This window comes from Phyllostomus discolor, chromosome 10 (assembly GCF_004126475.2).
Source record: "Phyllostomus discolor isolate MPI-MPIP mPhyDis1 chromosome 10, mPhyDis1.pri.v3, whole genome shotgun sequence".
NCBI classification, from domain to species: domain Eukaryota; kingdom Metazoa; phylum Chordata; class Mammalia; order Chiroptera; family Phyllostomidae; genus Phyllostomus; species Phyllostomus discolor.
Window position 1 is genome coordinate 9,338,692 of NC_040912.2, and position 12,918 is coordinate 9,351,609.

General features: G+C 61.9%; 1 protein-coding gene across 3 annotated transcripts in view; it reads left to right on the forward strand.

Annotated features, from left to right (window-relative positions):
* The window catches only part of CRHR2 (corticotropin releasing hormone receptor 2), a 37,848-nt gene extending 26,174 nt beyond the window's left edge, over positions 1-11,674 (forward strand). For all 3 annotated transcript variants that reach the window (XM_028525877.2, XM_028525879.2, XM_028525880.2), the window contains 7 exons: positions 737-890; positions 1,387-1,447; positions 2,901-2,973; positions 8,052-8,137; positions 8,283-8,418; positions 8,740-8,781; positions 10,008-11,674. In XM_028525877.2, coding sequence (XP_028381678.2) covers positions 737-890; positions 1,387-1,447; positions 2,901-2,973; positions 8,052-8,137; positions 8,283-8,418; positions 8,740-8,781; positions 10,008-10,148 — 693 coding nt within the window. In that variant the 3' untranslated portion in view covers positions 10,149-11,674. The remainder of the gene's footprint in view (positions 1-736; positions 891-1,386; positions 1,448-2,900; positions 2,974-8,051; positions 8,138-8,282; positions 8,419-8,739; positions 8,782-10,007) is intronic.
* The last annotated feature ends 1,244 nt before the right edge of the window (positions 11,675-12,918 follow it).

Below are 12,918 nucleotides of genomic sequence, written 5' to 3' on the forward strand. Positions count from 1 at the left end.
AGGGTTGGGAGGAGAGGACCTTTAGCTTCCCACTTCAGCAGGACTTTCTCCGAAACACAGCCACATGGGGCCCAAGGTCAAGGCCAGGGTCATGGGGGGAAGCCAAGGAAGCTACGACCAGCTCGGTACAGGAGGCTTATCTGGCAGCCCTGTTCGGAGGGACGGAGACAAATCCCGCTCTGCTGGGGAGGCGAACAGCAGGCTTCCTTCTCCCAGACACGGGGACACTCACCTCCAGGGCCGCCGCCCACCTGCAGAGAGACCCTGTACTGTCATTTATAGGACAGTGCGCTTTTAATTGAATGAAAATCACTTGATATGAAATCACTTTCCTCTATGAAAGTCCACGTTGCATCCTGAAATGGGAGCCAGCGTGCCTTATGAGTAAAAGGTGACCCTCCGACACATAGGACCGTGAAGGCACCGCAGTGTTCCCCGCTCTAGCCTCTGCCTGCAGGAAGCTTGGGTCCAGACCTCCCCTTTCTTGATGGAAAGGGGGAGTCAGAAAGCATTGGAGCAAAGTCACAGACACACCAGTATCCGTGGAGACGGGTGCCTTAGCTCAGACCAAAGCAGTGAGAGAGAAATGACAAAGGATGCACCACCCAGCATGCGATCGGAGGGGTTTAATGCCGTGTCCCTGAACCTCTGAAATGACCGGCCCTATGTCGGCGCCCAGGTCACACACTTGGGCCCCGGCCCTGGGCAGCCCCTGACCGCAGCCCACCCCATGCAGGTCTGGTGCCGGTGCATCACCGTTGTCTTCAACTACTTCGTGGTGACAAACTTCTTCTGGATGTTCGTGGAGGGCTGCTACCTGCACACGGCCATCGTCATGGCCTACTCCACCGAGCGCCTGCGGAAGTGGCTCTTCCTTGTCATCGGATGGTGTGAGGGTCCCCCGGAGGGTGATGGGGCCAAGCCGGGCAGGGGAGTGGGGAGGGGCTGCCGACAAGGTCACCTCTCTTCATCCTGGGCCCAAGGACGGAACCATAGTCCCGCCCACCATCCCCGGGTCAGCCCACAGTGCAGCCAGTCCCCTGCATGCTGGCCGGGAAGAAGCAGACAGTCCCCCCAAAAAGGGCCTCCCCCAGATGGCCCTCACCTCCTCGCCAGGAGTGGCAGGTGCAGAGACCTTCGTGTCTGGCTCTGGAAGAGAGGCCACCAGCTCCACTTCTCCATCAGAAAAATCTCAGAAATGACCCAGTCCCCTCCTCTCGCTGACCTGCTCGCTCAGAGGGGCTGGCTGCGAGTGGGGGAGGGGTGGGGGCCGCGGTCCAGGGCAGGGCCCCTGGGGTCCTGGGTGGTCTGCAGTGGGTGATTGGAAGCGTGTGCTACAAGAGGGCCCCCTGTCTGCCCACTGCACCCGTGTCTGTTGTTTTGCAGGCATCCCCTGCCCCATCACCATCGCCTGGGCCCTCGGCAAGCTCTACTATGAGAATGAGCAGTAAGTAGGACAGGCCGACGGCGGGGGGCAGCGGGGGCCACGGGGATGATGGGATAGGCAGCCACGGGCTCCGGCCAAGCCGTGGGGCGGGAAAGGCAGCCCTGTAGGATGCATCGGCTTTCCAACATCCATCAATTATAAAAATACATCCCCAGCACCCAGAGGTCCTCGTGGTAGGTGTCAAGTCAGCTTTGTTGAATTCAATTAGGGTTTTTGGTTCCTTTACACACCCAACTGCAAGACCCCTTGGCTTCTGGGAAGGCCTCCTCCTCAGAATTGGAGAACTTGGGGGGAGCCAGAGGCTCCTGGCTTTCAGCCTGGGCCTCATCCAAGGCCGGGACGGTGAGCCTTTCACAGGCCCCTGGCCCAGGGTCCTGTCCTGGGACCTCATCTGCGTCGGAGCCTTGGCTATACTAAGCCACTGCCCAGGGGTCAAGGGTCAGCCAGGGAGCGGCTGGGAAGTCAGGTGCCACCAGCCGAGAGAAGAGGGGACTGGGGAACATAGTTCCTGTATAAAAATCTCCAAGGGGTCTCTGAGACGGGAGAGAGCAGATGGGATTTGGGGGTGCGGGCAGGCACTGGACATTAGGAAGGCTCTCAATGGCAAAAGCTGCCCAAGACTAAGAGGCGCCCCTTTATCATGCAGAATGATCGCGATCTTCCTGTCAAAGGGGGTTTTCCAGCAGAGACCAGAACCCTCTGGGACTGGGACTGGGAGGCAGCCGGGGAGATTCCTATTCAAGGCAACGTTCACTGGGTGCCCCCTGAGGTGGTAGGAGACACAGCCCGGGGCCTTCCCACCAAGGTCCAGGAGGAGCCGCTGGCAGAGCCAGACAGGGTCCTGGGAGCCCTTCCCCTGGTCCCAGACCCTGAAGCTTCACCCGCCGTTCTCCCTGCAGAGCAGCCAGGCCTCTGGCAGCACCAGGCTCCCCCACCCCACCCCCTGCCCTCGTGAATGAGGCTCAGCCAGGAGGAAGGCTGGGCTGGGCTGGGCTGGGGCAGGAGAAGGCTCCCCCCGCCCCCGCACCTGCTGCTTTGTGTGGCTGCGCACCTGGCTCACGGAGCAGCGGGCTCCAAGCAGTGCACGAACAGGAGACACAGGGCAGCCGGGCCCGGGGCCAGTGAGGGGCAGCCCGGCTGTCCGTCACGAGCCCTGGGCCCAGCAGTCTAGAGTGGGTGAGGGAGCTCGGCGGAGCGGGAGACCCAGGCTGCCCTCAGGCTGGCTGGAGAGACCAGGCCCTCGGTGCGGGACAAAAGGCAGCTGGGACAGCAGAGGGTGGGGGACAGGGTGGTCGGTGGGGCTGGGGCCATGCACCCAGGCTTCTGGGGAAGGTGCAGCCCTGGAGACAGGGTCCCGGGACAGGTCAAGGCAAAGGACGCCTGGGCCCAAGTCTCCAAGGGTCCCTGAGCTGTGGCTCAGCAGGTCACTGACGGCCGCCCACCTCTTTTACAGGTGCTGGTTTGGGAAGGAGCCCGGCGACCTCGTGGACTACATTTACCAGGGCCCCATCATCCTCGTGCTCCTGGTAGGTGGACACTGGGACGGGACTGGGGACCGGGGACTGGGGGCAGCTGAGGACCCACCCAGCAGAGGGGCTGCAGCAGGAGCCACGTGGCCTGGAGAGCTCGCTGCCCGCACACGCTGTGTCCACGCCGCCCTGCCTCCCGACACCTCCCTTCCAATCGCGCTCTCCCCACGCTCCCTGCCCGCGCAGCCCCTCCCCTCTCCGGCCCTGGGTTCTTCCTCTGGGCAGGGAGTGGGTCTGACCGGCCGATGCCTAGTGCCTTCCCACATCTGACATCCCCTCGCCAGGTCCAGTGTGGAGAGAGCTAGGCCAGGGGGCAGCTGGTGCCAAGAGAAGGGTGTTCAGGCTTCTTCTGTTCAGCTCAGACCTGCACCCCCTCCTCCCTCAGCACTCCCCTCCGGGGCCCAGCCCACCGCCCCCAGCCCGGAGCCCTGGTACCAGAATGAAGTGTAATGAGCAATTGTTCCTGGATCAGCTCCCCACCCTTTTCCAAATGTTTTTGAATCTGAGGTATAATTGCTACCCATTTTTAGTCCCCAACAAGCTTTAATCAAGGTAGAGTTTAAGTAGGAACTGCATTCTGCAAAACGAACCCATTATATGTCAGACGCAATAAAGGGAGAGACATACAAAAAAAACATAAAAACTGGCATTTATGTAAGACATTTCAGTTTCCTGTAGGTACCAGCTTCCTTAAAGGGCCACATGCTCTCGGGCCCGAGAGAGCATCCACCTCTTGCACACAGCAGGTGCCTAATGAAGGCCTCTTTGGTCTGCCTTGGAGGCGATTACTGTTTATCTCTTTTATTTCCTTACTCTCGCTTCCTGTGAGTTTTTCTGGGATCCATGTGTCCCCGTCTCTGAGTGTCCTTGATGTATCTGAGCCGGAGATGACTAAGGCGGCTTTTTACCCACTGACTGACAAGGCACCGTTTCGGAGGCAAAAGCCAGTCCCTGTCAGCAGTCCGTGTGGGGAAGCATTGTCCTTGGAGTCCCAGCTGCAGTGAGTGACTCAGCCCCCAGTGCCAGCGGAAACTCCATGAGACCCGCCCCCTCGCCCGCCCACCCTGGAGGGCAGGGCTTCTGAGGAGCCTGGGACCTGGCCAAGGAAGGCTGGCTGGGAGGGGGACCCAAGGACGGTGGGGAGCCCGCCCCCATTGCACGGGGCAGGGGTGAGGAGTGAACGGAGCCAGGGAGACGGGTAGAGGGCTCCGAGCCCAGAACCCGCCTCCTGGCCTCTCTGCACGTCCCCATCCTGGTTCCACCGTCACCTCCAGGGCAGTTTGCTTGTCCTTCCCTTTGGGCCCAGCCCGCACCCAGCTCTTTGCACCGACTGGGCTCCCAGGTTAGCCCTTCCAGAAGCTCTGTCTCCATTGCCTCCCATCCTCACGTTCCCCAGTGTCTGGAAAGAGGAGGGAGCATGCCTCCCATTTCAGAGATGACACGACCTGCCCAAGGTCACCGCCAGTTGCTCAGCCGAGACTCAGGGGCAGGGCTCCCGCCACCTGCCTGCCACCCTCTCTGTTGGGTACCCGCTTGGCGCCCCGCCCCCAGGTGTCCACAGCGGCATTTCCACAGGTGAGACAGTGCTGGTTTCTGGGGAGCGAGTCAGCTGCTCACGTTCACAGGAGGCTGTTGTCATGCGAAAGGCATGCGGCACTGATTGGGCCCCTCCCTGGGCCAGCCGTGGTGCTCTGTGCTTATCTCTGTGGGACGGGCGAGGAAGCAGGAGCTCCTGGAGGCTAATGAGGCCACTTGCCCGAGGCCACACAAACACCAACTGGAACAACCCGAGTCAGAGCCACGTAACCCCGACTCGGTGCCAGGTGTTCATTTGCGAGGTGGTCCCCGGAAGCACAGCAGGGGGTGGGAGCAGAAGGCCAGGAAAGGGGGAAACCAACGGAGGCCTTCCTCCACCCCCGGGGGGGAAAGCTGGGTTTCTTACCCACACACTCCACGCCTCATCAGTGGAGGGTGCTCCGAGGACAGTAAAAGTCCGCATTTCCAGTCCCCTTCCCCTGTTTGCAGGCCGAGCTAGCGCCCCTGGCTCAGAGAAAGCCCCAGGCTGGGGCTGCCCCCTGCAGCTGCATGTGAACACCAGGGCCGGGGACCGGACCGGGCACCTGCAGCGTGTGGCACGGCAGGTCTCTCTGGGGAAGCCTTGGCTCTCCCTTACACAGAGTGACTCCGCGCTCAGTGCTCCTCCCAGCAACATCCCAGCTGCCCCGTTCCGATGCTGATCCTGGGGCCCCCACCTGCCACCGGGCAGGTCTGGAGTGGGCGTGGGGTCTGCATTCAGTGCCTGTAATGGGCACACTCTAGTTGGACAGCCACGGTGTGCCGGGGCCCCACCAGGCAGGGGCGTGCTACCCAGGCTTTCCCTGTGGCCGGGCCAGGGCCCTGCACAAACTAGGGCTTGGGATTTGGGCCCCTGACACTTCATCTGCCTAGAAAATGCCAACAGGAGGGGAAACTGAGGCATCCAGTGAGGACCAGGCTCCGGGCATCAGTGCACCAGGAGGGATGAGAGGGGCAGGGAGACGGGAGGCTGCACTCCTCAGGGAGCTCGCCAGGGGTCTGGCCTCCCCTTTGCACTCCACCCCACCCATCCCTGCCCCCGCAGAGCCTGCCCCTGCAGGCTGCCCTGGGAACTTCTCAGCTGCACGTGCCCTGCAGGCTGCGGTAGCTGGAGGGAACCCCCTATTTCCCAGCTACTTCTGCCTCCCTCCTGGACTTGTGTCCTGCCCCCCCTTGTGCCTCATGCCTCAGCCACACTGGCTGCCATCCGGCCAGTCTCCCCCACCCCGGGGCTTCCTCCTCTGGCCTTTTCTCTGCCTGTAACACCCCCACCCCCACCCCCACCCTCTCAGCTCACATGCCATTTCTCCAGGGCGTCCTGACCCCGTAGGGAAAATGCAATGTACCCTACACCCCAGGCCGTGAGCCAAATCCTAATCTCGGAGCCTGGCACATGGCAATGAGAGAGAGAAAGAAAGAAAGAAACCGGGCCGGACAAGAATAGACCGCAGTCGCCAGCGCTCACTGAAGAGCTGGGATTTGGCGGGGGGGGGGGGGGGTTGGGAGCAGGGGAGATTGGGTTCTAGAATGGAGAGATCCATGTGGGCTGGGGTGGCTGGAGGCCCCCTGGAGGAAGGCGGGAGGGAGGTGCCTGTGGTGGGGTGAGGTGGTGTGGATGCTGTGAGGCTGGGGGGCTGGGAGCCAGCCCGTGAGGGCAGAGCACCTGCCAGGCTGCACAGAGCCAGGCTGAGACAGGGCAGGGCTGCGTGGCTGTCGGCTGCCTCAGGGGGCAAGACGGGGTGAGGCCTTGTCTTGCAGCCCCTCCACACTAGCCCCCGTCCCTGCTCTTGCCTCAGTGCCCGGGACAGGGCCCTGCAGCCAGGGGATGCTCAGCAACTCGTACCGACTGCATGACTGGGTGGGTGGGGTGGACACATGTCTGTCACCCATTAAATAAATGGGTGACTGCACAGGTGCATTGATGGATGCTTGTTGAGTAGACATTTGGATGGATTCGTGGGTAGGTGGGTAGGAGAGTGGGTGGATAGTTGAATGAATTGGTTGGTGGGTTGATGGATGATGGGTAAATAAGATTTCACGCAGGGAAATGTGGCAGAAATGAGGATACAGCTTGATTCCAATAGCCTCTACTCTAAGGGAAATTAGAATCGAGAAAGGTCACAGTGTGTCTCACTGGTGTGAGAGAGTTAGAACCGACCGGGGTTGCGGTGACCTCGTAATCAAAGGGAATGGCCCAGACGCCCGGGAGCGGTAACCAGACAAGCAGGCCACCCAGCAGGCTGTGGGCAGCCATGGCGGGAAGCTCCCCAGCGCACCCTTGGCCCTGGGTTGGCCAGGCTGTCCCACTGCGGGCAGGAGGGCAGCTGGCCATGGCTAAGGTGTCTGAGCCCCTAAGTCCACAGAGGGTCCTCGCCCTTAAGGGTCACCCAGAGGCCACAGGAATATCTGTCCCATGTTGGCTGCCTGAGGCCCCCTCTCCCAGCCGGGATCCGGAACTTGGGAGGTTTTAAGGAGGACAGATTCTGAGGACCGAGACTCAGGGAGGGAGTGTGTGCATGGGCACGCGTATGCGTGGGTGTGTATCTTGGGAGGGATCCCGAGCGTGCCAGGCCTGCGCACACTCGCTTTGCCACCTGCTCACCTCGGAGGCAAACGAAGAGAAGCAGCAGCCGTGCCGGCCCCCAGACACGCTCGCGCGTGAACGCACTGCCACAAGGCAAACCCACTCACGCAGCACAGAGAACACACCCACAGGCTCAGCAGGCGCGTGCACAGGGCAGCGCAGAGTGCAGACAAGCCGGCGGGTATAGCAGGACGCCTCTCGCCCACAGAGACCCAGGGGCCCAGGCGGGCCGGGCCGGGGAGGGGCTGGGGGCCGGGACCTCTGACGCCGAGACAGGCTCACAGTGAAGATAAACGAGGCCCTTCCAGAAGCCTCCGTGTCAGCCCAGCGGCTCGTTCATCTTCGTTGCTTAGGGGTGTCTGTGAAGGTTCTGGAGTTTTACTGGCACAGAGGACGGACGGCGAGAGATTAATCACTCTGTCTGACCATACCTGCCCCCGCAGGGCAGGGCAGGGCAGGGCAGGGCTGTGCTCAGGAAGGGGGTCCTCGAGGAGACCCTCGAGCGCAAGGTGGGGACCCTGCGGCCGGGAGGGCAAGGGGCTCGGGCAGGGCCCTGCGCCTGCCGTGCCCTGAGCAAGGCGGGGATCAGGACCCTCTGAGGGGTCGTGCCTCAGGGGGAGTGGCCTCTGTGTCCTCATCTCCTGCCACTGTGGCCACTTCTCCCTCGGGTGCGGGGTGAAGGAGCAGGCCCTGGAGCTCTCAGATGACAGGCAGCTGAGCACGTGGTGGGCGGGGAGGCTGCCCGTCCTGCGGAGAGAGGCCTTGGGACCCCTGGCAGGTGCTGGGGTGATGCGTGTGACGTGCGTGCACATGGGACGTGGGCTGTCGGTGGGCTACGGGGGAGGCAGCTGCCTCTGAGCTCCTGCCACCTCGTGGTGCTCCTCTGTCCCCTCTCTGCCTCCCTCCCTCCCTCCAGATCAACTTCGTGTTTCTGTTCAACATCGTCAGGATCCTCATGACAAAACTACGAGCATCCACCACGTCAGAGGCGATCCAGTACAGGTGAGCGAGGGGCAGGGGCGATGGGGGCCGCTCCCTGCCTCCGGGCGGGGCTCTGCATCCACTGCTGGAGCCCCTGCCCCGAGTGAGGCCCCGCCTGCCCCAGTGAGGCCCCGCCCACAGCGCTGCCCTCTCCCCCCGCACCCAGGAAGGCGGTGAAGGCCACCCTGGTCCTCCTGCCCCTGCTGGGCATCACCTACATGCTGTTCCTCGTCAACCCCGGGGAGGACGACCTGTCGCAGATCGTGTTCGTCTATTTCAACTCCTTCCTGCAGTCCTTCCAGGTGGGCCACTGACCCGGCGGGGGCTGCGGGGGGCTTTCCCAACCTGGGACGCTCAGCCGCCTTCCCAAGACGATCAGGCGGGACCAGTGCACACTCGGGGTGCTGGCATGCACACTCAAGTCTAAGTGCGTGTGCAGTGAACCCGGCCTGGCCCCTGTCACCCCCACCCAGAGCCCAGGCGGGCCCACCCTGACTGGGTCTGGGGCACCCAGCCGGCACCTACTGCTGGCCCAGCACCTGCTGTGAGCCTCTGTCCCCCCCGCCCCTCAGGACAGACGGGTTCGCACACAGGCCCCTGACCACTCCCTCCTTCCTTCTCAGGGCTTCTTTGTGTCTGTCTTCTACTGCTTCTTGAATGGAGAGGTATGTGGCCGGGCCCCGGGGGGGCCTGGGCTTGGGGGCAGTCCTCACACCCACTCCAGGGCAGCTCCCGCGGGGCTGCCCAGGCTTTCGGGACTGTCGGGGTCCCTGGTTCTGCTCAGCTCTGCTCTGGAGATGGGGTGGGGAGGGAGGCCGGGCCAGGGAAACCACCCGGCCTGGGGGCACAGGAAGGCTGCCCGAGGGACCCCTGCCAGTGTACAAGGTCCAGCATGCAGGCCGGGACCCACAGGCCAGCACCCTGCCCATGCCCTGGGAGAGCCAGTGAGCTGGGGGCTCAGGTTGCAGGGTCTCACAGGAGGGAGGAGCCAGAATAGGGCTGTGACAAGAGAAGCTTCCAGGAGCACGTCAGGTGTGAGCCGTGCGTCCATGTCCTCCTGGGCCCGCAGAGCAAAGCAGAGCAGAGGCCAGCACACTCCCACTCACCTTGAGGAGGGCCGGGAGCCAGGCACTGGCGGAAGCCTGGTTGGCTCACCAGGCCCAGCATCCTAGCAGCCAACTCGGTCAGGGCCATGGTGGGCAAGCGCCCAGGGCAAAGAGCAGACACAGCGCCCAGGGCCTGAGAGCTTCCAGACACTCACAGGAATGCAGTGCACCCTGAGGCCTCCTCACCTGCCCATGCATGTAGGGCCATCTGTCACCGAAAGCCGCAGTCCCCAGGTGGGAAAGTCCAACAGTGGAGACGGGCGGCCAGAGGGCAGGGAGAGGAGCAAGCAACGAATGCTGGCAGAGCATGCACTCCGTTCCGCCAGGTGCTGGCTGGCGTGTGCAGGACGCAATCTGTTTTGCAGAAAAACTCCTCGGGTGCAATACAGATGCGACTAAGAGGGCACCCGTGAGGACCAGACTGTCACAGGAATAGAACCACTGGTCTTCTGCCTCAGTCCTCTGGCCCCGCCAGAGACGTGAGGCCCAGAACGACTCCGGCCAGGGAGGCAGGGTGTGACCAGTGTCCTCGGGAACCGGCTAGGGAAGGAGGGCCCCTGAGAGGGCCACAGCTGGAGGAAGGCGTGAGCTCCAAGGGCCAGCAGCGTTTGGGGAAGGACCCCACTTTGGGAACCAGCCAGGCCCTGAGTGTGAAGGTGGCAGTTGTGTGGGGGGGACCCTGGCCTCCCTTCATGGCCCAGAAAGGGACAGGGCACGGGGGAGAGGAGTGTCCGGGCCCCCACGATTGCCCTGAGGGCCCAGCCGAGTCCGTGCCTCCCCCGCAGGTGCGCTCAGCCGTGAGGAAGAGGTGGCACCGGTGGTGGGACCATCACTCCCTGCGCGTCCCCGGGGCCCGGGCCATGTCCATCCCCACCTCACCCACGCGGATCAGTTTCCACAGCATCAAGCAGACCGCCACTGTGTGATGCCCAGTGTCACCGCCTCACCTGCCACGCCACGGTCGGGACAGCTTTTCCATCCTCCTCCTCCGCCGCCCGCTCTGGGCTCTCCTGGCCGCGCAGCCCTGGTGCGGACAGAAGGGAGGGGAGAGCCCAGCTCTCAGCCTGTGCGGCAGCGCAGGGGCTGCCAGGGACCCGGAGCACAGCGGAAAAGTCACAGGAGTCCGGAGAAGATCGGGGCACTGTCTTCAGGTGTTTGTGCACACCAGCCTCTCACACTACACCCTCGTGGTCGCCCCACTCGCAGAGGAGGAAGCTGAGGCCCAGAGCCAGGAAGGGCCTGCCCAAGTCCCACATCTAGTTCGTGGTGGACCTGGGCTCTCTGCCCCACTCGTGGTGTGGGCCTTGCTGGCCGCAGCAGGAATGGCGGTGCTCCCTGCCTGCAGCCTCTGTGCTCGGTGGCGCCCTCTGCAGTCGAGAGGAGGCACAGCAGCTAGAGTGAAAGGTTAATTTGGAGGGTTTCATCCCAGGACCTCATCCCTAAAGAAACCCATGACCCAGCCATCCCCTCCCCCCCAGGGCTTCCTGAGGAAGATTGATGTCTCTCTGGGAGGCCCTCCCAGCCTAGCCCACAGATTGGAGGGCTTGTGGAGGGCCAGGCAGGGAGGACAGCCACGCCTAGGCCAATCAGATACGGTGGCGGTGGCAAGGCACAAGTGACGGGCCAGGACCCGGAGACGGGTAGAAACAGCAGAAACGAAATGCATCTTCAGCGATCGGAACTGTTTCCCCAGCCCCCCTGCCTGAGGCAGCCGCAGCCTCCCCCTCCAGAAACAATGGCTGTGCTCTCTGCCATGCAAGCCACGCCCCTGGGGAGACAGCTCCCCAGAGGGGGGCGGACCAGGCTTGCATCAAGGCCAGAGGGCTGGGTGCATCCCTGTTGGCGACTCCGGCCCTGGCTGGGGCTGGTTCTCTCTCCGACCTGCGCACGTGGGCAGGTCTGACCCTTGTCCTTCTCCCAGGACGGTATCTGCCCCTCTGCCCCCACCAAAGGGCAGCTGAATTCAGCACAGAGGCGAGGCGAGTCACCTGGCGTGCAGCTCACCTGGCACGTCAAGGCCTGTCCCAGGGGCCCAGGTCCTGGAAGCTGAAGGAACAGGTGGACAAGGCTCCATGGTCTCCTAGAGCACCAACTACGGGGCCTCTGGCTCCACCCCCGCCACCCCGCAGGGGAGGCTGGGAGCCCCAGGCAGGAGGAGCCGCCGGGCCAGGGTTCGGAAGGGCTTTTGCTCTTGGTGTGCCTCCCCCACCCCCCATTTTTAACATCAGATCTCTTGTCTTGCACATTTTTAAGTTGACATTTAATATTTTTTTACCCAGCTTTTGAAACTTGGAAGAGATTTGATTTTGTGCATTTGGGAAATATAAACCAAAACTGCCACAACACTTGACAAACCTCACACGGGCTCCAAGCACGGCAGTGAATGAACGCCTACGCTCACCTATTGAGAAAGAAAACAGAACCGGCTCTTCTGGAACGGTGGAAAATTTCATGTGGTTCTTTCTCTCTGAACTTACACCTCCATTCCATTTCCCCTGTAGAATTTTACATGAATGAAGTGTTTTTATCGTTGAAAGCCTTTCCTTGGTCACTTTGCCATATTCATCTGCCACAAAATATATTTAGAGATTGAAACATAAAATTTATTTCCGGTGACCGAAGACTCTAAGAGTTTTTTTTAAATCTTCTAAATAGAGTTATTACAACTGTTTTTGGATATGAAATATAAGTGTAGGATTGAGGGAAACAACACAGTTGCTACAAGTTTTTATAAGTAATTGTTAAACCTAAAAAGGAAAATGTATCAAAAATACGTTGTGATGAAATGGACAGGAACATAACTGTCCATGAGCCTGTGGATGAGCATTTGGTGCAGGAACGGATCAGGACTCGGCATCACCTGCCTTTTTTCATCCTGTGCGGACGGCTGCACCCACCGAGAAGCCTTTGCACGAAAGTAAGGGTTTGCTTGGTTCTCTGAACTCCCGAGAGGTGTGCCAAAACCTGCACAGAGATCATCTGTCAGCTGGCCGCCTGAGAAGTGCTTTTTAAAACATGCATCGAGCAGCAGCAGACTCGCCCGGGGCCTTGCTGCCCCGGCAGGTGCTCATTCAGCTTCTCACCATGGGCCCCTCGGTGCCAGCAGGCGCTCAGTCTGGGCCTGAGAGGCGTTCGGCGCTGGGGGGCGGTGGGATGCCCCGACTTGGTTCCTTCCCGAGAGGCAGAATCCACGTGGGTCTCGGAAGGCCATTCTGTGTGCATGAGGCCCCCTGACAGCTGCCTTCTGCGGCATCATGGGGGCTCTTGCAGAGCCATCAGTGGCCAGGCCGCTGAGGCCCCCTGGAGGGCCCTGCTGGCCACAAGAGGTTGAGGCTCATCAGAGCAGAGCGGCCACCGCAGGCCCCAGGCCCCCCCAGAGCCTCAGCACCAAGGCCCAGACACACGTCACCGCTGGTCAGGTGCATGCCCGCCCCCTGGAAGGCTTGCCCTGTTTCCAGCGGGATGGTGCCCTACCCCATCTCCAGTGTGCAGGGGGCCCCTCCTGGGTCCCGTGCTGCCCCCACATCTGCTCATTGTGGGGGCCCTGGTCATGGCCCCCTCGGAGCTCTGGTCTTGAATGCTGCCAGAGCCATCGGCCCTCTCCTGGCCCCCCCTCCCCTGCTTGGCAGCACCGGTTCTTGCTGCCAGGCCAGCCCTCCTTAGCCCACCACTATGCTGACAGTTCTGCTGAGCTGG